This window comes from Oncorhynchus mykiss, chromosome 23 (genome assembly GCF_057628025.1).
Source record: "Oncorhynchus mykiss isolate SJ-2025 chromosome 23, ASM5762802v1, whole genome shotgun sequence".
Lineage (NCBI taxonomy): Eukaryota > Metazoa > Chordata > Actinopteri > Salmoniformes > Salmonidae > Oncorhynchus > Oncorhynchus mykiss.
The window spans coordinates 41,220,352-41,238,409 of NC_143044.1; the positions used below are offsets into that span (position 1 = coordinate 41,220,352).

The 18,058-nt window shown below is 44.8% G+C and overlaps 1 protein-coding gene across 2 annotated transcripts in view; it reads right to left on the reverse strand.

The window, feature by feature from the left end:
- LOC110502951 (protein tweety homolog 2-like) overlaps positions 1-18,058 on the reverse strand; it is a 121,615-nt gene that overhangs the window by 26,368 nt on the left and 77,189 nt on the right. For both annotated transcript variants that reach the window (XM_036960751.2, XM_036960750.2), the window contains exon 5: positions 15,663-15,758. In XM_036960751.2, coding sequence (XP_036816646.2) covers positions 15,663-15,758 — 96 coding nt within the window. The remainder of the gene's footprint in view (positions 1-15,662; positions 15,759-18,058) is intronic.

The window sequence follows — 18,058 nt, forward strand, 5'->3', positions numbered from 1 at the left end:
ACAAGCCCAGCTTCAGACGCAAACGTTAGGCAAGGGTAATTTCAGTGTAGGAAAGGATGAAACAGCGTCTGTGCCACTAGTAAGTACAGATAGTAGTATAAATCCCCTGGCACAGTCCCCGCAGCCGGACAACTTTCTCACGGTTTCTGGAAGGAAATGCTGTAGGAATGCTCAACCGGTGTCGCTCATTCAGCCGCCAGAAACTTTCAACCGGTTTTCCCCATTAAGCAGCGAGTTTGGAGTCAGAGGCCGAGCCTTCTCTTGTCTCTACTCCTCCCGTTACGGGGTCTGAGACGCCGAAGCTTCCCCCCATTAGCTCTGACAAATTGAAAACTCTAGTCATTGGCGACTCCATTACCCGCAGTATTAGACTTAAAACGAATCATCCAGCGATCATACACTGTTTACCGGGGGGCAGGGCTACCGACGTTAAGGCTAATCTGAAGATGGTGCTGGCTAAAGCTAAAACTGGCGAGTGTAGAGAGTATAGAGATATTGTTATCCACGTCGGCACCAACGATGTTAGGATGAAACAGTCAGAGATCACCAAGCGCAACATAGCTTCTGCGTGTAAATCAGCTAGAAAGATGTGTCGGCATCGAGTAATTGTCTCTGGCCCCCTCCCAGTTAGGGGGAGTGATGAGCTCTACAGCAGAGTCTCACAACTCAATCGCTGGTTGAAAACTGTTTTCTGTTCCTCCCAAAAGATAGAATTTGTAGATAATTGGCCCTCTTTCTGGGACTCATCCACAAACAGGACCAAGCCTGACCTGCTGAGGAGTGACGGACTCCATCCTAGCTGGAGAGGTGCTCTCATCTTATCTACCAACATAGACAGGGCTCTAACTCCTCTAGCTCCACAATGAAATAGGGTGCAGGCCAGGCAGCAGGCTGTTAGCCAGCCTGCCAGCATAGTGGAGTCTGCCACTAGCACAGTCAGTGTAGTCAGCTCAGCTATCCCCATTGAGACCGTGTCTGTGCCTCGACCTAGGTTGGGCAAAACTAAACATGGCGGTGTTCGCCTTAGCAATCTCACTAGGATAAAGACCTCCTCCATTCCTGTCATTATTGAAAGAGATCATGATAACTCACATCTCAAAAAAAGGGCTAATTAATGTTAGATCCCTTACTTCAAAGGAAATTATAGTCAATGAACTAATCACTGATCATAATCTTGATGTGATTGGCCTGACTGAAACATGGCTTAAGCCTGATGAATGTACTGTGTTAAATGAGGCCTCACCTCCTGGCTACACTAGTGACCATATCCCCCGTGCATCCTGCAAAGGCGGAGGTGTTGCTAACATTTACGATAGCAAATTTCAATTTACAAAAAAAAAAAATGATGTTTTCGTCTTTTGAGCTTCTAGTCATGAAATCTATGCAGCCTACTCAATCACTTTTTATAGCTATTGTTTACAGGCCTCCTGGGCCATATACAGCGTTCCTCATTGAGTTCCCTGAATTCCTATCGGACCTTGTAGTCATAGCAGATAATATTCTAATCTTTGGTGACTTTAATATTCACATTGAAAAGTCCACAGACCCACTCCAAAAGGCTTTCGGAGCCATCATCGACTCAGTGGGTTTTGTCCAACATGTCTCTGGACCCACTCACTGTCACAGTCATACTCTGGACCTAGTTTTGTCCCATGGAATAAATGTTGTGGATCTTAATGTTTTTCCTCATAATCCTGGACTATCGGACCACCATTTTATTACGTTTGCAATTGCAACAAATAATCTGCCCAGACCCCAACCAAGGAACATCAAAAGTCGTGCTATAAATTCACAGACAACACAAAGATTCCTTGATGTCCTTCCAGATTCCCCCTGTCTACCCAAGGACGTCAGAGGACAAAAATCAGCTAACCACCTAACTGAGGAACTCAATTTAACCTTGAGCAATACCCTAGATGCAGTTGCACCCCTAAAAACTAAAAACACATCTCATAAGAAACTAACTAGCAAGCTTCCAGAAAATTGGAACGGAAATGGCGCCACACAAAACTGGAAGTCTTCCGACTAGCTTGGAAAGACAGTACCGTGCAGTACCGAAGAGCCCTTACTGCTGCTCGATCATCCTATTTTTCTAACTTAATTGAGGAAAGCTAACTAAAAAGCAGCATTCCCCAAGAGAGGATGGCTTTCACTTTAGCAGTGATAAATTCATGAACTTCTTTGAGGAAAAGATCATGATTATTAGAAAGCAAATTACGGACTCCTCTTTAAATCTGCGTATTCCTTCAAAGCTCAGTTGTCCTGAGTCTGCACAACTCTGCCAGGACCTAGGATCAAGAGAGACGCTCAAGTGTTTTAGTACTATATCTCTTGACACAATGATGAAAATAATCATGGCCTCTAAACCTTCAAGCTGCATACTATTCCAACTAAACTACTGAAAGAGCTGCTTCCTGTGCTTGGCCCTCCTATGTTGAACATAATAAACGGCTCTCTATCCACCGGATGTGTACCAAACTCACTAAAAGTGGCAGTAATAAAGCCTCTCTTGAAAAAGCCAAACCTTGACCCAGAAAATATAAAAAACTATCGGCCTATATCGAATCTTCCATTCCTCTCAAAATTTTTAGAAAAGGCTGTTGCGCAGCAACTCACTGCCTTCCTGAAGACAAACAATGTATACGAAATGCTTCAGTCTGGTTTTAGACCCCATCATAGCACTGAGACTGCACTTGTGAAGGTGGTAAATTAAATTTTAATGGCATCAGAACGAGGCTCTGCATCTGTCCTCGTGCTCCTAGACCTTAGTGCTGCTTTTGATACCATCGATCACCACATTCTTTTGGCGAGATTGGAAACCCAAATCGGTCTACACGGACAAGTTCTGGCCTGGTTTAGATCTTATCTGTCGGAAAGATATCAGTTTGTCGCTGTGAATGGTTTGTCTTCTGACAAATCAACTGTACATTTCGGTGTTCCTCAAGGTTCCGTTTTAGGATCATTGTTTTCACTATATATTTTACCTCTTGGGGATGTCATTCGAAAACATAATGTTAACTTTCACTGCTATATGGATGACACACAGCTGTACATTTCAATGAAACATGGTGAAGCCCCAAAATTGCCCTCGCTAGAAGCATGTGTTTCAGACATAAGGAAGTGGATGGCTGCAAACTTTCTACTTTTAAACTCGGACAAAACAGAGATGCTTGTTCTAGGTCCCAAGAAACAAAGAGATCTTCTGTTAAATCTGACAATTAATCTTAATGGTTGTACAGTCATCTCAAATAAAACTGTGAAGGACCTCGGCGTTACTCTGGACCCTGATCTCTCTTTTGAAGAACATATCAAGACCATTTCAAGGACAGCTTTTTTCCATCTACGTAACATTGCAAAAATCAGAAACTTTCTGTCCAAAAATGATGCTGAAAAATTAATCCATGCTTTTGTCACTTCTAGGTTAGACTACTGCAATGCTCTACTTTCCGGCTACCCGGATAAAGCACTAAATAAACTTCAGTTAGTGCTAAATACGGCTGCTAGAATCCTGACTAGAATCAAGAAATTTGATCATATTACTCCAGTGCTAGCCTCCCTACATTGGCTTCCTGTCAAAGCAAGGGCTGATTTCAAGGTTTTACTGCTAACCTACAAAGCATTACATGGCTTGCTCCTACCTATCTCTCTGATTTGGTCCTGCCGTACATACCTACACGTACGCTACGGTCACAAGACGCAGGCCTCCTAATTATCCCTAGAATTTCTAAGCAAACAGCTGGAGGCAGGGCTTTCTCCTATAGAGCTCCATTTTTATGGAACGTTCTGCCTACCCATGTCAGAGACGCAAACTCGGTCTCAACCGTTAAGTCTTTACTGAAGACTCATCTCTTCAGTGGGTCATATGATTGAGTGTAGTCTGGCCCAGGAGTGGGAAGGTGAACAGAAAGGCTCTGGAGCAACGAACAGCCCTTGCTGTCTCTGCCTGGCCGGTTCTCCCTCTTTCCACTGGGATTCTCTGCCTCTAACCCTATTACAGGGGCTGAGTCACTGGCTTACTGGGGCTCTCTCATGCCGTCCCTGGGAGGGGTGCGTCACCTGAGTGGGTTGAGTCACTGATGTGGTCATCCTGTCTGGGTTATCCCTCTAGTGGTGTGGGGGCTGTGCTTTGGCAAAGTGGCTGGGGTTATATCCTTCCTGTTTGGCCCTGTCCGGGGGTGTCCTCGGATGTGGCCAGTGTCTCCTGACCCCTCCTGTCTCAGCCTGCAGTATTTATGCTGCAGTAGTTTATGTGTCGGGGGGCTAGGGTCAGTTTGTTATATCTGGAGTACTTCTCCTGTCCTATTCGGTGTCCTGTGTGAATTTAAGTGTGCTCTCTCTAATTCTCTCTTTCTTTCTCTCTCTTGGAGGACCTGAGCCCTAGGACCATGCCTCAGGAATACCTGACATGATGACTCCTTGCTGTCCCCAGTCCACCTGGCCGTGCTGCTGCTCCAGTTTCAACTGTTCTGCCTTATTATTATTGGACCATGCTGGTCTCTAGTGGTGTGGGGGCTGTGCTTTGGTGGGTGGGGTGGGGTTATAACCTTCCTGTTTGGCCCTGTCCGGGGGTGTCTTCGGAGTGGGCCACAGTGTCTCCTGACCCCTCCTGTCTCAGCCTCCAGTATTTATGCTGCAGTAGTAGTTTATGTGTCGGGGGGCTAGGGTCAGTTTGTTATATCTGGAGTACTTCTCCTGTCCTATTCGGTGTCCTGTGTGAATCTAGGTGTGCGTTCTCTAATTCTCTCCTTCTCTCTTTCTCTCTCGGAGGACCTGAGCCCTAGGACCATGCCCCACGACTACCTGACATGATGACTCCTTGCTGTCCCCAGTCCACCTGGCTGTGCTGCTGTTCCAGTTTCAACTGTTCTGCCTTAATGTTATTCGACCATGCTGGTCATTTATGAACATTTGAACATCTTGGCCATGTTCTGTTATAATCTCCACACGGCACAGCCAGAAGAGGACTGGCCATCCCACATATGCTCTCTCTAATTCTCTCTTTCTTTCTCTCTCTCGGAGGACCTGAGCCCTAGGACCATGCCCCAGGAATACCTGACATGATGACTCCTTGCTGTCCCAGTCCACCTGACCATGCTGCTGCTCCAGTTTCAACTGTTCTGCCTTATTATTATTCGACCATGCTGGTCATTTATGAACATTTTAACATCTTGACCATGTTTTGTTATAATCTCCACCCGGCACAGCCAGAAGAGGACTGGCCACCCCACATAGCCTGGTTCCTCTCTTGGTTTCTTCCTAGGCTTTGGCCTTTCTAGGGAGTTTTTCCTAGCCACCGTGCTTCTACACCTGCATTGCTTGCTGTTTGGGGTTTTAGGCTGGGTTTCTGTATAGCACTTTGAGATATCAGCTGATGTACGAAGGGCTATATAAATACATTTGATTTGATTTGATATTGTCTGACAGGGCCACAGTGTCTTCTGACCCCTCCTGTCTCAGACTCTAGTATTTATGCTCCAATAGTTTGTGTCGGGAGGCTAGAGTCAGTCTGTTTTATCTGGAGTATTTCTCCCGTGTCCTGTGTCAATTTAAGTATGCTCTCTCTTTTTCTTTCTTTCTCTCTTTCTCTCTCTCAGAGGACCTGAGCCCTAGGACCATGCCTCAGGACAACCTGGCCTGATGCCTCCTTGCTGTCCCCAGTTCACCTGGTCATGCTGCTGCTCCAGTTTCAACTGTCTGCCTGCGGCTATGGAACCTTGACCTGTTCACCGGACGTGCTACCTGTCCCAGACCTGCTGTTTTCAACTCTCTAGAGACAGCAGGAGTGGTAGAGTTACTCTGAATGATCAGCTATGAAAAGCCAACTGACATTTACTCCTGGGGTGCTGACCTGTTTCACCCTCTACAACCACTGTGATTATTGTTATTTGAACCCGCTATGAACATTTGAACATCTTGGCCATGTTCTGTTAAAATCAGGGCATTATAAATAAATTTGATTGATTGATTGATTTACTTCTCTAGTCAAAGAGGGCTCCACTGGAAAACTCATCTGGGACTAACTTTGTTAGCTTGATAGCTAACATTAGCAGCTTAGCTAGGTTAGCGGCTCTTTCAAGCAGACTTTAATCTGTCAGTTAAGTTATGATGTGTGGGTGTGTGTCTGTGTATGATGTGTGTCTGTGCCATGTGGAATCCCTCTCACTGTAGAGCACAGGGCTGAACTGATTGTGTGTACATTTAGTATTTCTTAGATATTAACATAGACCTACATTGTCCAGTGAAATGCTCTACCTTCCTCCCTCACTCCCTTCTGCCCTCCCCTACACCAGGCTTGAAACAGCTTCACATGAAGAACTAAATCATTCAAGCTATTCCAGACCAGAAATGTAAAAAAAATATAAATTTCAGTCAACTGCATTTGTAATTCATGTTCATTATCTAAGACCCATAAAACAGGTCAAATGTTAACTTGCTACAGTATATTAACACTCTAGGAAGTCTGGGGTGGTTCTTGAAAGTCTGGGGTGGTTCCAAGTCAATTCAATCAACCACAAATGTCAAATGTATGGTTCTTGGAAATGGGCATGGCAAATCTCCAAGCATACAATTCCACCGGCAGCCCAAACAATACTTTAAATAACTGATCAGAACAGTAACAGAACAGTAACAGAACAGTAACAGGGGCAGAACAGTAACAGAACAGTAACAGAACAGTAACAGAACAGTAACAGAACAGTAACAGGGGCAGAACAGTAACAGGGGCAGAACAGTAACAGAACAGTAACAGGGGCAGAACAGTAACAGGGGCAGAACAGTAACAGAACAGTTACGGGGCAGAACAGTAACAGAACAGTAACAGAACAGTAACAGAACAGTAACAGGGGCAGAACAGTAACAGAACAGTAACAGAACAGTAACAGAACAGTAACAGGGGCAGAACAGTAACAGAACAGTAACAGAACAGTAACAGAACAGTAACAGGGGCAGAACAGTAACAGAACAGTAACAGAACAGTAACAGAACAGTAACAGAACAGTAACAGAACAGTAACAGGGGCAGAACAGTAACAGAACAGTAACAGAACAGTAACAGGGGCAGAACAGTAACAGAACAGTAACAGAACAGTAACAGGGGCAGAACAGTAACAGAACAGTAACAGAACAGTAACAGGGGCAGAACAGTAACAGAACAGTAACAGAACAGTAACAGGGGCAGAACAGTAACAGAACAGTAACAGAACAGTAACAGAACAGTAACAGGGGTAGAACAGTAACAGAACAGTAACAGGGGCAGAACAGTAACAGAACAGTAACAGGGGCAGAACAGTAACAGAACAGTAACAGGGCATAACAGTAACAGTAACAGGGACAGAACATTAACAGAACAGTAACAGGGACCGAATATTAACAGAACAGTTACGGGGCAGAACAGTAACAAGTAACAGAACAGTAACAGGGGCCGAACAGTAACAGGGACAGAACAGTGACAGAACAGTTACGGGGCAGAACAGGGACAGAACAGTAACAGAACAGTAACAGGGAAAGAACAGTAACAGAACAGTAACAGGGACAGAACAGTAACAGGGACAGAACAGTAACAGAACAGTAACAGGGACAGAACAGTAACAGAACAGTAACAGGGACAGAACATTAACAGAACAGTAACAGGGACAGAACAGTTACGGGGCAGAACAGTAACAGAACAGAACAGGGACAGAACAGTGACAGAACAGGGACAGAACATTAACAGAACAGTTACAGGGCAGAACAGTAACAGGGACAGAACAGTAACAGAACAGTAACAGAACAGTAACAGGGACAGAACATTAACAAGACAGTTACGGGGCAGAACAGTAACAGGGACAGAACAGTAACAGGGACAGAACAGTAACAGGGACAGAACAGTTACGGGGCATAACAGTAACAGGCAGAACAGTAACAGAAGTAACAGGGACAGAACAGTAACAGGGACAGAACAGTAACAGGGAAAGAACAGTAACAGAACAGGGACAGCAAAGTAATAGAACAGGAACAGCAAAGTAATAGAACAGGAACAGAACAGTAACAGTAACAGAACAGTAACAGAACTGTACAGGGACAGTAAAAGAACAGGAACAGAACAGTAACAGAAGTAACAGGGACAGAACAGTAACAGGGACAGAACAGTAACAGAACAGGGACAGGAAAGTAATAGAACAGGAACAGAACAGTAACAGGAACAGAACAGTAACAGCAGCAGAACAGTAACAGAACTGTACAGGGACAGGGACAGTAACAGAACAGGGACAGAACAGTTACAGAAGTAACAGGGACAGAACAGTAACAGTAGCAGAACAGTAACAGAACTGTACAGGGACAGTAACAGAACAGGGACAGAACAGTAACAGAAGTAACAGGGACAGAACAGTAACAGTAAAGTAACAGAATAGTAACAGAGGTAACAGGGACAGAACAGTAAAAGAGCAGTAACAGGAACAGAACAGTAACAGGGACAGAACAGTAACAGGGACAGAACAGTAACAGGGACAGAGCAGTAACAGGGACAGAGCAGTAACAGGGACAGAGCAGTAAAAGAGCAGTAACAGGGACAGAACAGTAACAGGGACAGAGAGAACAGTAACAGGGACAGAGAGAACAGTAACAGGGACAGAGAGAACAGTAACAGGGACAGAGCAGTAACAGGGACAGAGCAATAACAGGGACAGAGCAGTAACAGGGACAGAGCAGTAACAGGGACAGAAGAGTAACATGGACAGAACAGTAACAAAACAGTTACGGGGCAGAACAGTAACATGGACAGAACAGTAACAGAACAGTAACAGGGACAGAACAGTAACAGGGACAGAACAGTAACTGAACAGTAACAGACAGAACAGTAACAGACAGAACAGGGACAAAACAGTAACATGGACATAACAGTAACATGGACATAACAGTAACTGAACAGTAACAGACAGAACAGTAACAGAACAGTGACCGGGACAGAACAGTGACCGGGACAAGACAGTGACCGAGACAGAACAGTGACCGAGACAGAACAGTGACCGAGACAGAACAGTAACAGGGACAGAACAGTAACAGGGACAGAACAGTAACTGAACAGTAACAGACAGAACAGTAGCAGGGACAGAACATTAACAGTAACAGGGACAGAACAGTAGCAGGGAAAGAACATTAACAGAACAGGGACAGAACAGTAACAGAACAGTAGCAGGGACAGAACAGTAACAGGGACAGAACAGTGACCGAGACAGAACAGTGACCGAGAAAGAACAGTGACCGAGACAGAACAGTAGCAGGGACAGAACAGTAACAGAACAGTAACAGGGACAGAACAGTAGCAGGGACAGAACATTAACAGAACAGGAACAGAACAGTAACAGAACAGTAACAGGGACAGAACATTAACAGAACAGTAACAGGGACAGAACATTAACTGAACAGTTACGGGGCAGAACAGTAACAGAACAGTAACAAGTAACAGAACAGTAACAGAACAGTAACAGAACAGGGACAGAACAGTAACAGAACAGTTACGGGGCAGAACAGTAACAGGGACAGAACAGTAACGGAACAGTGACAGAACAGTAACAGGGACAGAACATTAACAAGTCAGTTACGGGGCAGAACAGTAACAGGGACAGAACAGTAACAGGGACAGAACAGTAACAGGGACAGAACAGTTACGGGGCATAACAGTAACAGGCAGAACAGTAACAGAAGTAACAGGGACAGAACAGTAACAAAAGTAACAGGGACAGAACAGTAACAGGGACAGAACAGTAACAGGGAAAGAACAGTAACAGAACAGGGACAGCAAAGTAATAGAACAGGAACAGAACAGTAACAGGAACAGAACAGTAACAGGGACAGAACAGTAACAGGGACAGAACAGTAACAGAACAGGGACAGCAAAGTAATAGAACAGGAACAGAACAGTAACAGGAACAGAACAGTAACAGTAACAGAACAGTAACATAACTGTACAGGGACAGTAACAGAACAGGGACAGAACAGTAACAGAAGTAACAGGGACAGAACAGTAACAGTACAGTAACAGAATAGTAACAGAGGTAACAGGGACAGAACAGTAAAAGAGCAGTAACAGGGACAGAACAGTAAAAGAGCAGCATCAGGAACAGAACAGTAACAGGGACAGAACAGTAACATAAGTAACAGGGACAGAACAGTAACAGGGACAGAACAGTAACAGGGAAAGAACAGTAACAGAACAGGGACAGCAAAGTAATAGAACAGGAACAGAACAGTAACAGGAACAGAACATTAACAGGAACAGAGCAGTAACAGTAGCAGAACAGTAACAGAACTGTACAGGGACAGTAACAGAACAGGGACAGAACAGTAACAGAAGTAACAGGGACAGAACAGTAACAGTACAGTAACAGAATAGTAACAGAGGTAACAGGGACAGAACAGTAAAAGAGCAGTAACAGGGACAGAACAGTAAAAGAGCAGCATCAGGAACAGAACAGTAACAGGGACAGAACAGTAACATAAGTAACAGGGACAGAACAGTAACAGGGACAGAACAGTAACAGGGAAAGAACAGTAACAGAACAGGGACAGCAAAGTAATAGAACAGGAACAGAACAGTAACAGGAACAGAACATTAACAGGAACAGAGCAGTAACAGTAGCAGAACAGTAACAGAACTGTACAGGGACAGTAACAGAACAGGGACAGAACAGTAAACGAAGTAACAGGGACAGAACAGTAACAGTACAGTAACAGAATAGTAACAGAGGTAACAGGGACAGAACAGTAAAAGAGCAGTAACAGGGACAGAACAGTAAAAGAGCAGCAACAGGAACAGAACAGTAACAGGGACAGAACAGTAACATAAGTAACAGGGACAGAACAGTAACAGGGACAGAACAGTAACAGGGAAAGAACAGTAACAGAACAGGGACAGCAAAGTAATAGAACAGGAACAGAACAGTAACAGGACATTAACAGGAACAGAACAGTAACAGTAGCAGAACAGTAACAGAACTGTACAGAGACAGTAACAGAACAGGGACAGAACAGTAACAGAAGTAACAGGGACTGAACAGTAACAGGGACAGAACAGTAACAGTAGCAGAACAGTAACAGAACTGTACAGGGACAGTAACAGAACAGGGACAGAACAGTAACAGAAGTAACAGGGACAGAACAGTAACGGTACAGTAACAGAATAGTAACAGAGGTAACAGGGACAGAACAGTAAAAGAGCAGTAACAGGAACAGAACAGTAACAGGGAGAGAGCAGTAACAGGGACAGAGCAGTAACAGGGACAGAGCAGTAACAGGGACAGAACAGTAACAGGGACAGAACAGTAACAGGGACAGAGCAGTAACAGGGACAGAACAGTAAAAGAGCAGTAACAGGGACAGAACAGTAACAGGGACAGAGAGAACAGTAACAGGGACAGAGCAAACAGTAACGGGGACAGAGGAGTAACAGGGACAGAGCAGTAACAGGGACAGAGCAGTAACAGGGACAGAGCAGTAACAGAACAGTAAAAGAGCAGTAACAGGGACAGAACAGTAACATGGACATAACAGTAACAAAACAGTTACGGGGCAGAACAGTAACATGGACACAACAGTAACAAAATAGTTACGGGGCAGAACAGTAACATGGACATAACAGTAACTGAACAGTAACAGACAGAACCGTAACAGGGACAGAACAGTAACATGGACATAACAGTAACTGAACAGTAACAGGGACAGAACAGTAACAGGGACAGAACAGTAACAGGGACAGAACAGTAACAGGGACAGAACAGTAACCGAGACAGAACAGTGACCAAGACAGAACAGTGACCAAGACAGAACAGTGACCGAGACAGAACAGTGACCGAGACAGAACAGTGACCGGGACAGAACAGTAGCAGGGACAGAACAGTAGCAGGGACAGAACAGTAACAGAACAGTAACAGGGACAGAACAGTAACAGAACAGTAACAGGGACAGAACATTAACAGAACAGTAACAAGTAACAGAACAGTAACAGAACAGTAACAGAACAGGGACAGAACAGGGACAGAACAGGGACAGAACATTAACAGAACAGTTACGGGGCAGAATAGTAACAGAACAGTAACAAGTAACAGAACAGTAACAGAACAGTAACAGAACAGTGACAGAACAGGGACAGAACAGGGACAGAACAGGGACAGTAGCAGGGACAGAACATTAACAGAACAGTTACGGGGCAGAACAGTAACAGGGACAGAACAGTAACTGAACAGTAACAGGGACAGAACATTAACAGGGCCAGAACAGTAACAGGGACAGAACAGTAACAGGGACAGAACAGTAACAGGCAGAACAGTAACAGAAGTAACAGGGACAGAACAGTAACAGAAGTAACAGGGACAGAACAGTAACAGGGACAGAACAGTAACAGGGAAAGAACAGTAACAGAACAGGGACAGCAAAGTAATAGAACAGGAACAGAACAGGAACAGGAACAGAACAGTAACAGGGACAGAACAGTAACAGGGAAAGAACAGTAACAGAACAGGGACAGAACAGTAATAGAACAGGAACAGAACAGTAACAGTAGCAGAACAGTACAGGGACAGTAACAGAACAGGGACAGAACAGTAACAGAAGTAACAGGGACAGAACAGTAACAGTACAGTAACAGAATAGTAACAGAGGTAACAGGGACAGAACAGTAAAAGAGCAGTAACAGGGACAGAACAGTAAAAGAGCAGCAACAGGAACAGAACAGTAACAGGGACAGAACAGTAACAGAAGTAACAGGGACAGAACAGTAACAGGGACAGAACAGTAACAGGGAAAGAACAGTAACAGAAAAGGGACAGCAAAGTAATAGAACATGAACAGAACAGTAACAGGAACAGAACAGTAACAGTAGCAGAACAGTAACAGAACTGTACAGGGACAGTAACAGAACAGGGACAGAACAGTAACAGAAGTAACAGGGACAGAACAGTAACAGGAACAGAACAGTAACAGTAGCAGAACAGTAACAGAACTGTACAGGGACAGTAACAGAACAGGGACAGAACAGTAACAGAAGTAACAGGGACAGAACAGTAACAGTAACAGAGGTAACAGGGACAGAACAGTAAAAGAGCAATAACAGAACAGTAACAGGGACAGAACAGTAACAGGGACAGAACAGTAAAAGAGCAGTAACAGAACAGTAACAGGGACAGAACAGTAACAGGGACAGAGCAGTAACAGGGACAGAGCAGTAACAGGGACAGAGCAGTAACAGGGACAGAGCAGTAACAGGGACAGAGCAGTAACAGGGACAGAGAGAGCAGTAACAGGGACAGAGAGAGCAGTAACAGGGACAGAGAGAGCAGTAACAGGGACAGAACAGTAAAAGAGCAGTAACAGGGACAGAACAGTAACAGGGACAGAACAGTAACAGGGACAGAACAGTAACAGAACAGTAACAGGGACAGAACAGTAACAGGGACAGAGAGAGCAGTAACAGGGACAGAGCAGTAACAGGGACAGAGCAGTAACAGAACAGTAAAAGAGCAGTAACAGGGACAGAACAGTAACAGGGACAGAACAGTAACAGGGACAGAACAGTAACAGGGACAGAGCAGTAACAGGGACAGAGCAGTAACAGGGACAGAGCAGTAACAGAGCAGTAACAGGGACAGAGCAGTAACAGGGACAGAGCAGGGACAGAAGAGTAAAAGAGCAGTAACAGGGACAGAACAGTAACATGGACATAACAGTAACAAAACAGTTACGGGGCAGAACAGTAACATGGACACAACAGTAACAAAATAAGTACGGGACAGAACAGTAACAGGGACAGAACAGTAACAGGGACAGAGCAGTAACAGGGACAGAGCAGTAACAGGGACAGAGCAGTAACAGGTACAGAGCAGTAACAGGGACAGAGCAGTAACAGGGACAGAACTGTAAAAGAGCAGTAACAGGGACAGAACAGTAACAGGGACAGAACAGTAACAGAGACAGAACAGTAACAGGGACAGAGCAGTAACAGGGACAGAGCAGTAACAGGGACAGAGCAGTAACAGGGACAGAACAGTAAAAGAGCAGTAACAGGGACAGAATAGTAACAGAACAGTAACAGGGACAGAACAGTAACAGGGACAGAACAGTAACAGGGACAGAGCAGTAACAGGGACAGAGCAGTAACCGGGACAGAGCAGTAACAGGGACAGAGCAGTAACAGGGACAGAGCAGTAACAGGGACAGAGCAGTAACAGGGACAGAACAGTAAAAGAGCAGTAACAGGGACAGAACAGTAACATGGACATAACAGTAACAAAACAGTTACGGGGCAGAGCAGTAACATGGACACAACAGTAACAAAATAGTTACGGGGCAGAACAGTAACATGGACATAACAGTAACTGAACAGTAACACGGACAGAACAGTGACCGAGACAGAACAGTGACCGAGACAGAACAGTGACCGAGACAGAACAGTGACCGAGACAGAACAGTGACCGAGACAGAACAGTGACCGGGACAGAACAGTGACCGGGACAGAACAGTAGCAGGGACAGAACATTAACAGTAACAGGGACAGAACAGTAGCAGGGACAGAACATTAACAGAACAGAGACAGAACAGTAGCAGGGACAGAACATTAACAGAACAGGGACAGAACAGTAACAGGGACAGAACAGTAGCAGGGACAGAACATTAACAGTAACAGAACATTAACAGTAACAGGGACAGAACAGTAGCAGGGACAGAACAGTAACAGAACAGTAGCAGGGACAGAACAGTAACAGGGACAGAACAGTAACATGGACATAACAGTAACTGAACAGTAACAGACAGAACAGTAACAGGGACAGAACAGTGACCGAGACAGAACAGTGACCGAGACAGAACAGTGACCGAGACAGAACAGTGACCGGGACAGAACAGTAACAGAACAGTAACAGGGACAGAACAGTAGCAGGGACAGAACATTAACAGTAACAGGGACAGAACAGTAGCAGGGACAGAACATTAACAGAACAGGGACAGAACAGTAACAGAACAGTAACAGAACAGGGACAGAATAGTAACAGAACAGGGACAGAATAGTAACAGAACAGGGACAGAACAGTAACAGAACAGTAGCAGGGACAGAAAGGTAACAGAACAGGGAGAGAACAGTAACAGAACAGTAGCAGGGACAGAACATTAACAGAACAGGGACAGAACAGTAGCAGGGACAGAACATTAACAGTAACAGGGACAGAACAGTAGCAGGGACAGAACATTAACAGAACAGGGACAGAACATTAACAGAACAGTAGCAGGGACAGAACAGTAACAGAACAGTAGCAGGGACAGAATAGTAACAGAACAGGGACAGAACAGTAACAGAACAGTAGCAGGGACAGAACATTAACAGAACAGGGACAGAACAGTAACAGAACAGGGACAGAACAGTAACAAGGACAGAACAGTACAGGGACAGAACTGTAACAGAACAGTAACAAGGACAGAACAGTAACAGGGATATAAGAGTAACAGAACAGTAACAGGGACAGAACAGTAGCAGGGACAGAACATTAACAGAACAGGGACAGAACAGTAGCAGGGACAGAACATTAACAGAACAGGGACAGAACAGTAACAGAACAGTAGCAGGGACAGGACAGTAGCCAGAACAGGGACAGAACAGTAACAAGGACAGAACAGTAACAGGGGCGGTAGGCTACTCACGTTGTCAGCAGCCAGCGAGACTGTTTGGCTAGGCCCAGGCAAGCTGCCAGACAGATCACCAGATCTAGAATCAGTAGCAGCAGGTAGGTGAGCCATCTAGAGGACACAGAATAAATGACAGACAGACAGTCAGTGTAACAGATCTAGAATGAGTTACAGCAGGATCCTAGAGGACACAGAGGGAATGACAGACAGTCAGTCACTGTTCTCTTTTCTTCCTTGATTTACTCCTATTGGTTCACTCAATATGGCCGCAGGACCAACCGTCAGAGTATTTCTATTGTTACAGTAATGTGCAGAGGGAGCAGCCATCCACATTTCAACCCAAATGAGAGTCCGCTGGCTTGCCCATGTCCCTAGCTTAACACAACTGGCTGACACTTTACGCCAATAGGATGCATACCGTGTGTGCGTCTGTGTCAGTGTATGAATAGACATGGTGTAGGCTGTGTGTGTGCGTCTGTGTCAGTGTATGAATAGACATGATGTAGGCTGTGTGTGTGCTTGTTATCTTTACTTTTTGCTGACAATGTAAATCTGTGTGTAGGTGATTGAATGTGTGTGTGAGAAGAAGATGTAGCCTTAGTCAGTGTGTGTGTGTGTGTTCCGTGCCCTCTCCTGATGCCATCTGCTCCAGTCAGAACAGAAGCAGTGCTATCCAGTAGCTGTGGTCAATGGTCTCTGGCTGGGGCACAAATCCAGTCCAGATGGTTTACTAATGGATGAGCTCAAACCATATGCATGAATATGTAATGCTCTGAAAGCTATGACTACGTCCGTCCGTCCACCTCTCGCTCCCCCTCTCTCTCTCTATTCTATCCATCTCTCTGTCTCATATCTCCTCTACCCCCTCTCTCTCTCCTCTACTCAAATCAAATCAAATTTATTTATATAGCCCTTCGTACATCAGCTGATATCTCAAAGTGCTGTACATAAACCCAGCCTAAAACCCCAAACAGCAAGCAATGCAGGTGTAGAAGCACCTCCCTCTCCTCTACCCCCCCCCTCTCTCTCTCTCTCCTCTACCCCCCCCCTCTCTCTCTCCTCTACCCCCCCCTCTCTCTCCTCTACCCCCCCCTCTCTCTCTCTCCTCTACCCCCCCCCCCCCCTCTAATCTCTGGGCAGCCAGAGGATAGTACAGTACATGTTCAGTAGGGGGCTGTAGGACCACGTGCCTGGTGCCTCTTGTGACCACTACTACTGTGTGTCTCTCAGCCAAATTAAAGTCAAGCTGAACACCATCACAGGCTGGACACCATCACAGGCTGGACACCATCACAGGCTGAACACCATCACAGGGAATTGGATACATGTATAACAACTCGCTCAATGTGGAGGCTCTCCGCTGAACTATGTTTTCATCTGAACTCAGTAAGGTTATAATAATGTTGTGTAAATGTTGTAAAAACAATCAGAACACGAGGAACACTGGATAAATACACTATATATACAAAAGTATTTGGACACCCTTTCAAATCAGTGGATTCGGCTATTTCAGCCACACCCATTGCTGACAGGTGTATAAAATCACAGCACACGGCCATGCAAAAAAAAAAAAAAAAACTATCGGCCTATATCGAATCTTCCATTCCTCTCAAAAATGTTAGAAAAGGCTGTTGCGCAGCAACTCACTGCCTTCCTGAAAACAAACAATGTATATGAAATGCTTCAGTCTGGTTTTAGACCCCATCATAGCACTGAGACTGCACTTGTGAAGGTGGTAAATTACATTTTAATGGCATCAGACCGAGGCTCTGCATCTGTCCTCGTGCTCCTAGACCTCAGTGCTGCTTTTGATACCATCGATCACCACATTCTTTTGGCGAGATTGGAAACCCAAATTGGTCTACACGGACAAGTTCTGGCCTGGTTTAGATCTTATCTGTCGGAAAGAGATCAGTTTGTCTCTGAATGGTTTGTCCTCTGACAAATCAACTGTAAATTTCGGTGTTCCTCAAGGTTCCGTTTTAGGACCACTATTGTTTTCACTATATATTTTACCTCTTGGGGATGTTATTCGAAAACATAATGTTAACTTTCACTGCTATGCGGATGACACACAGCTGTACATTTCAATGAAACATGGTGAAGCCTCAAAATTGCCCTTGCTAGAAGCATGTGTTTCAGACATAAGGAAGTGGATGGCTGCAAACTTTCTACTTTTAAACTCGGACAAAACAGAGATGCTTGTTCTAGGTCCCAAGAAACAAAGAGATCTTCTGTTGAATCTGACAATTAATCTTAATGGTTGTACAGTCATCTCAAATAAAACTGTGAAGGACCTCGGCGTTACTCTGGACCCTGATCTCTCTTTTGAAGAACATATCAAGACCATTTCAAGGACAGCTTTTTTCCATCTACGTAACATTGCAAAAATCAGAAACTTTGTCCAAAAA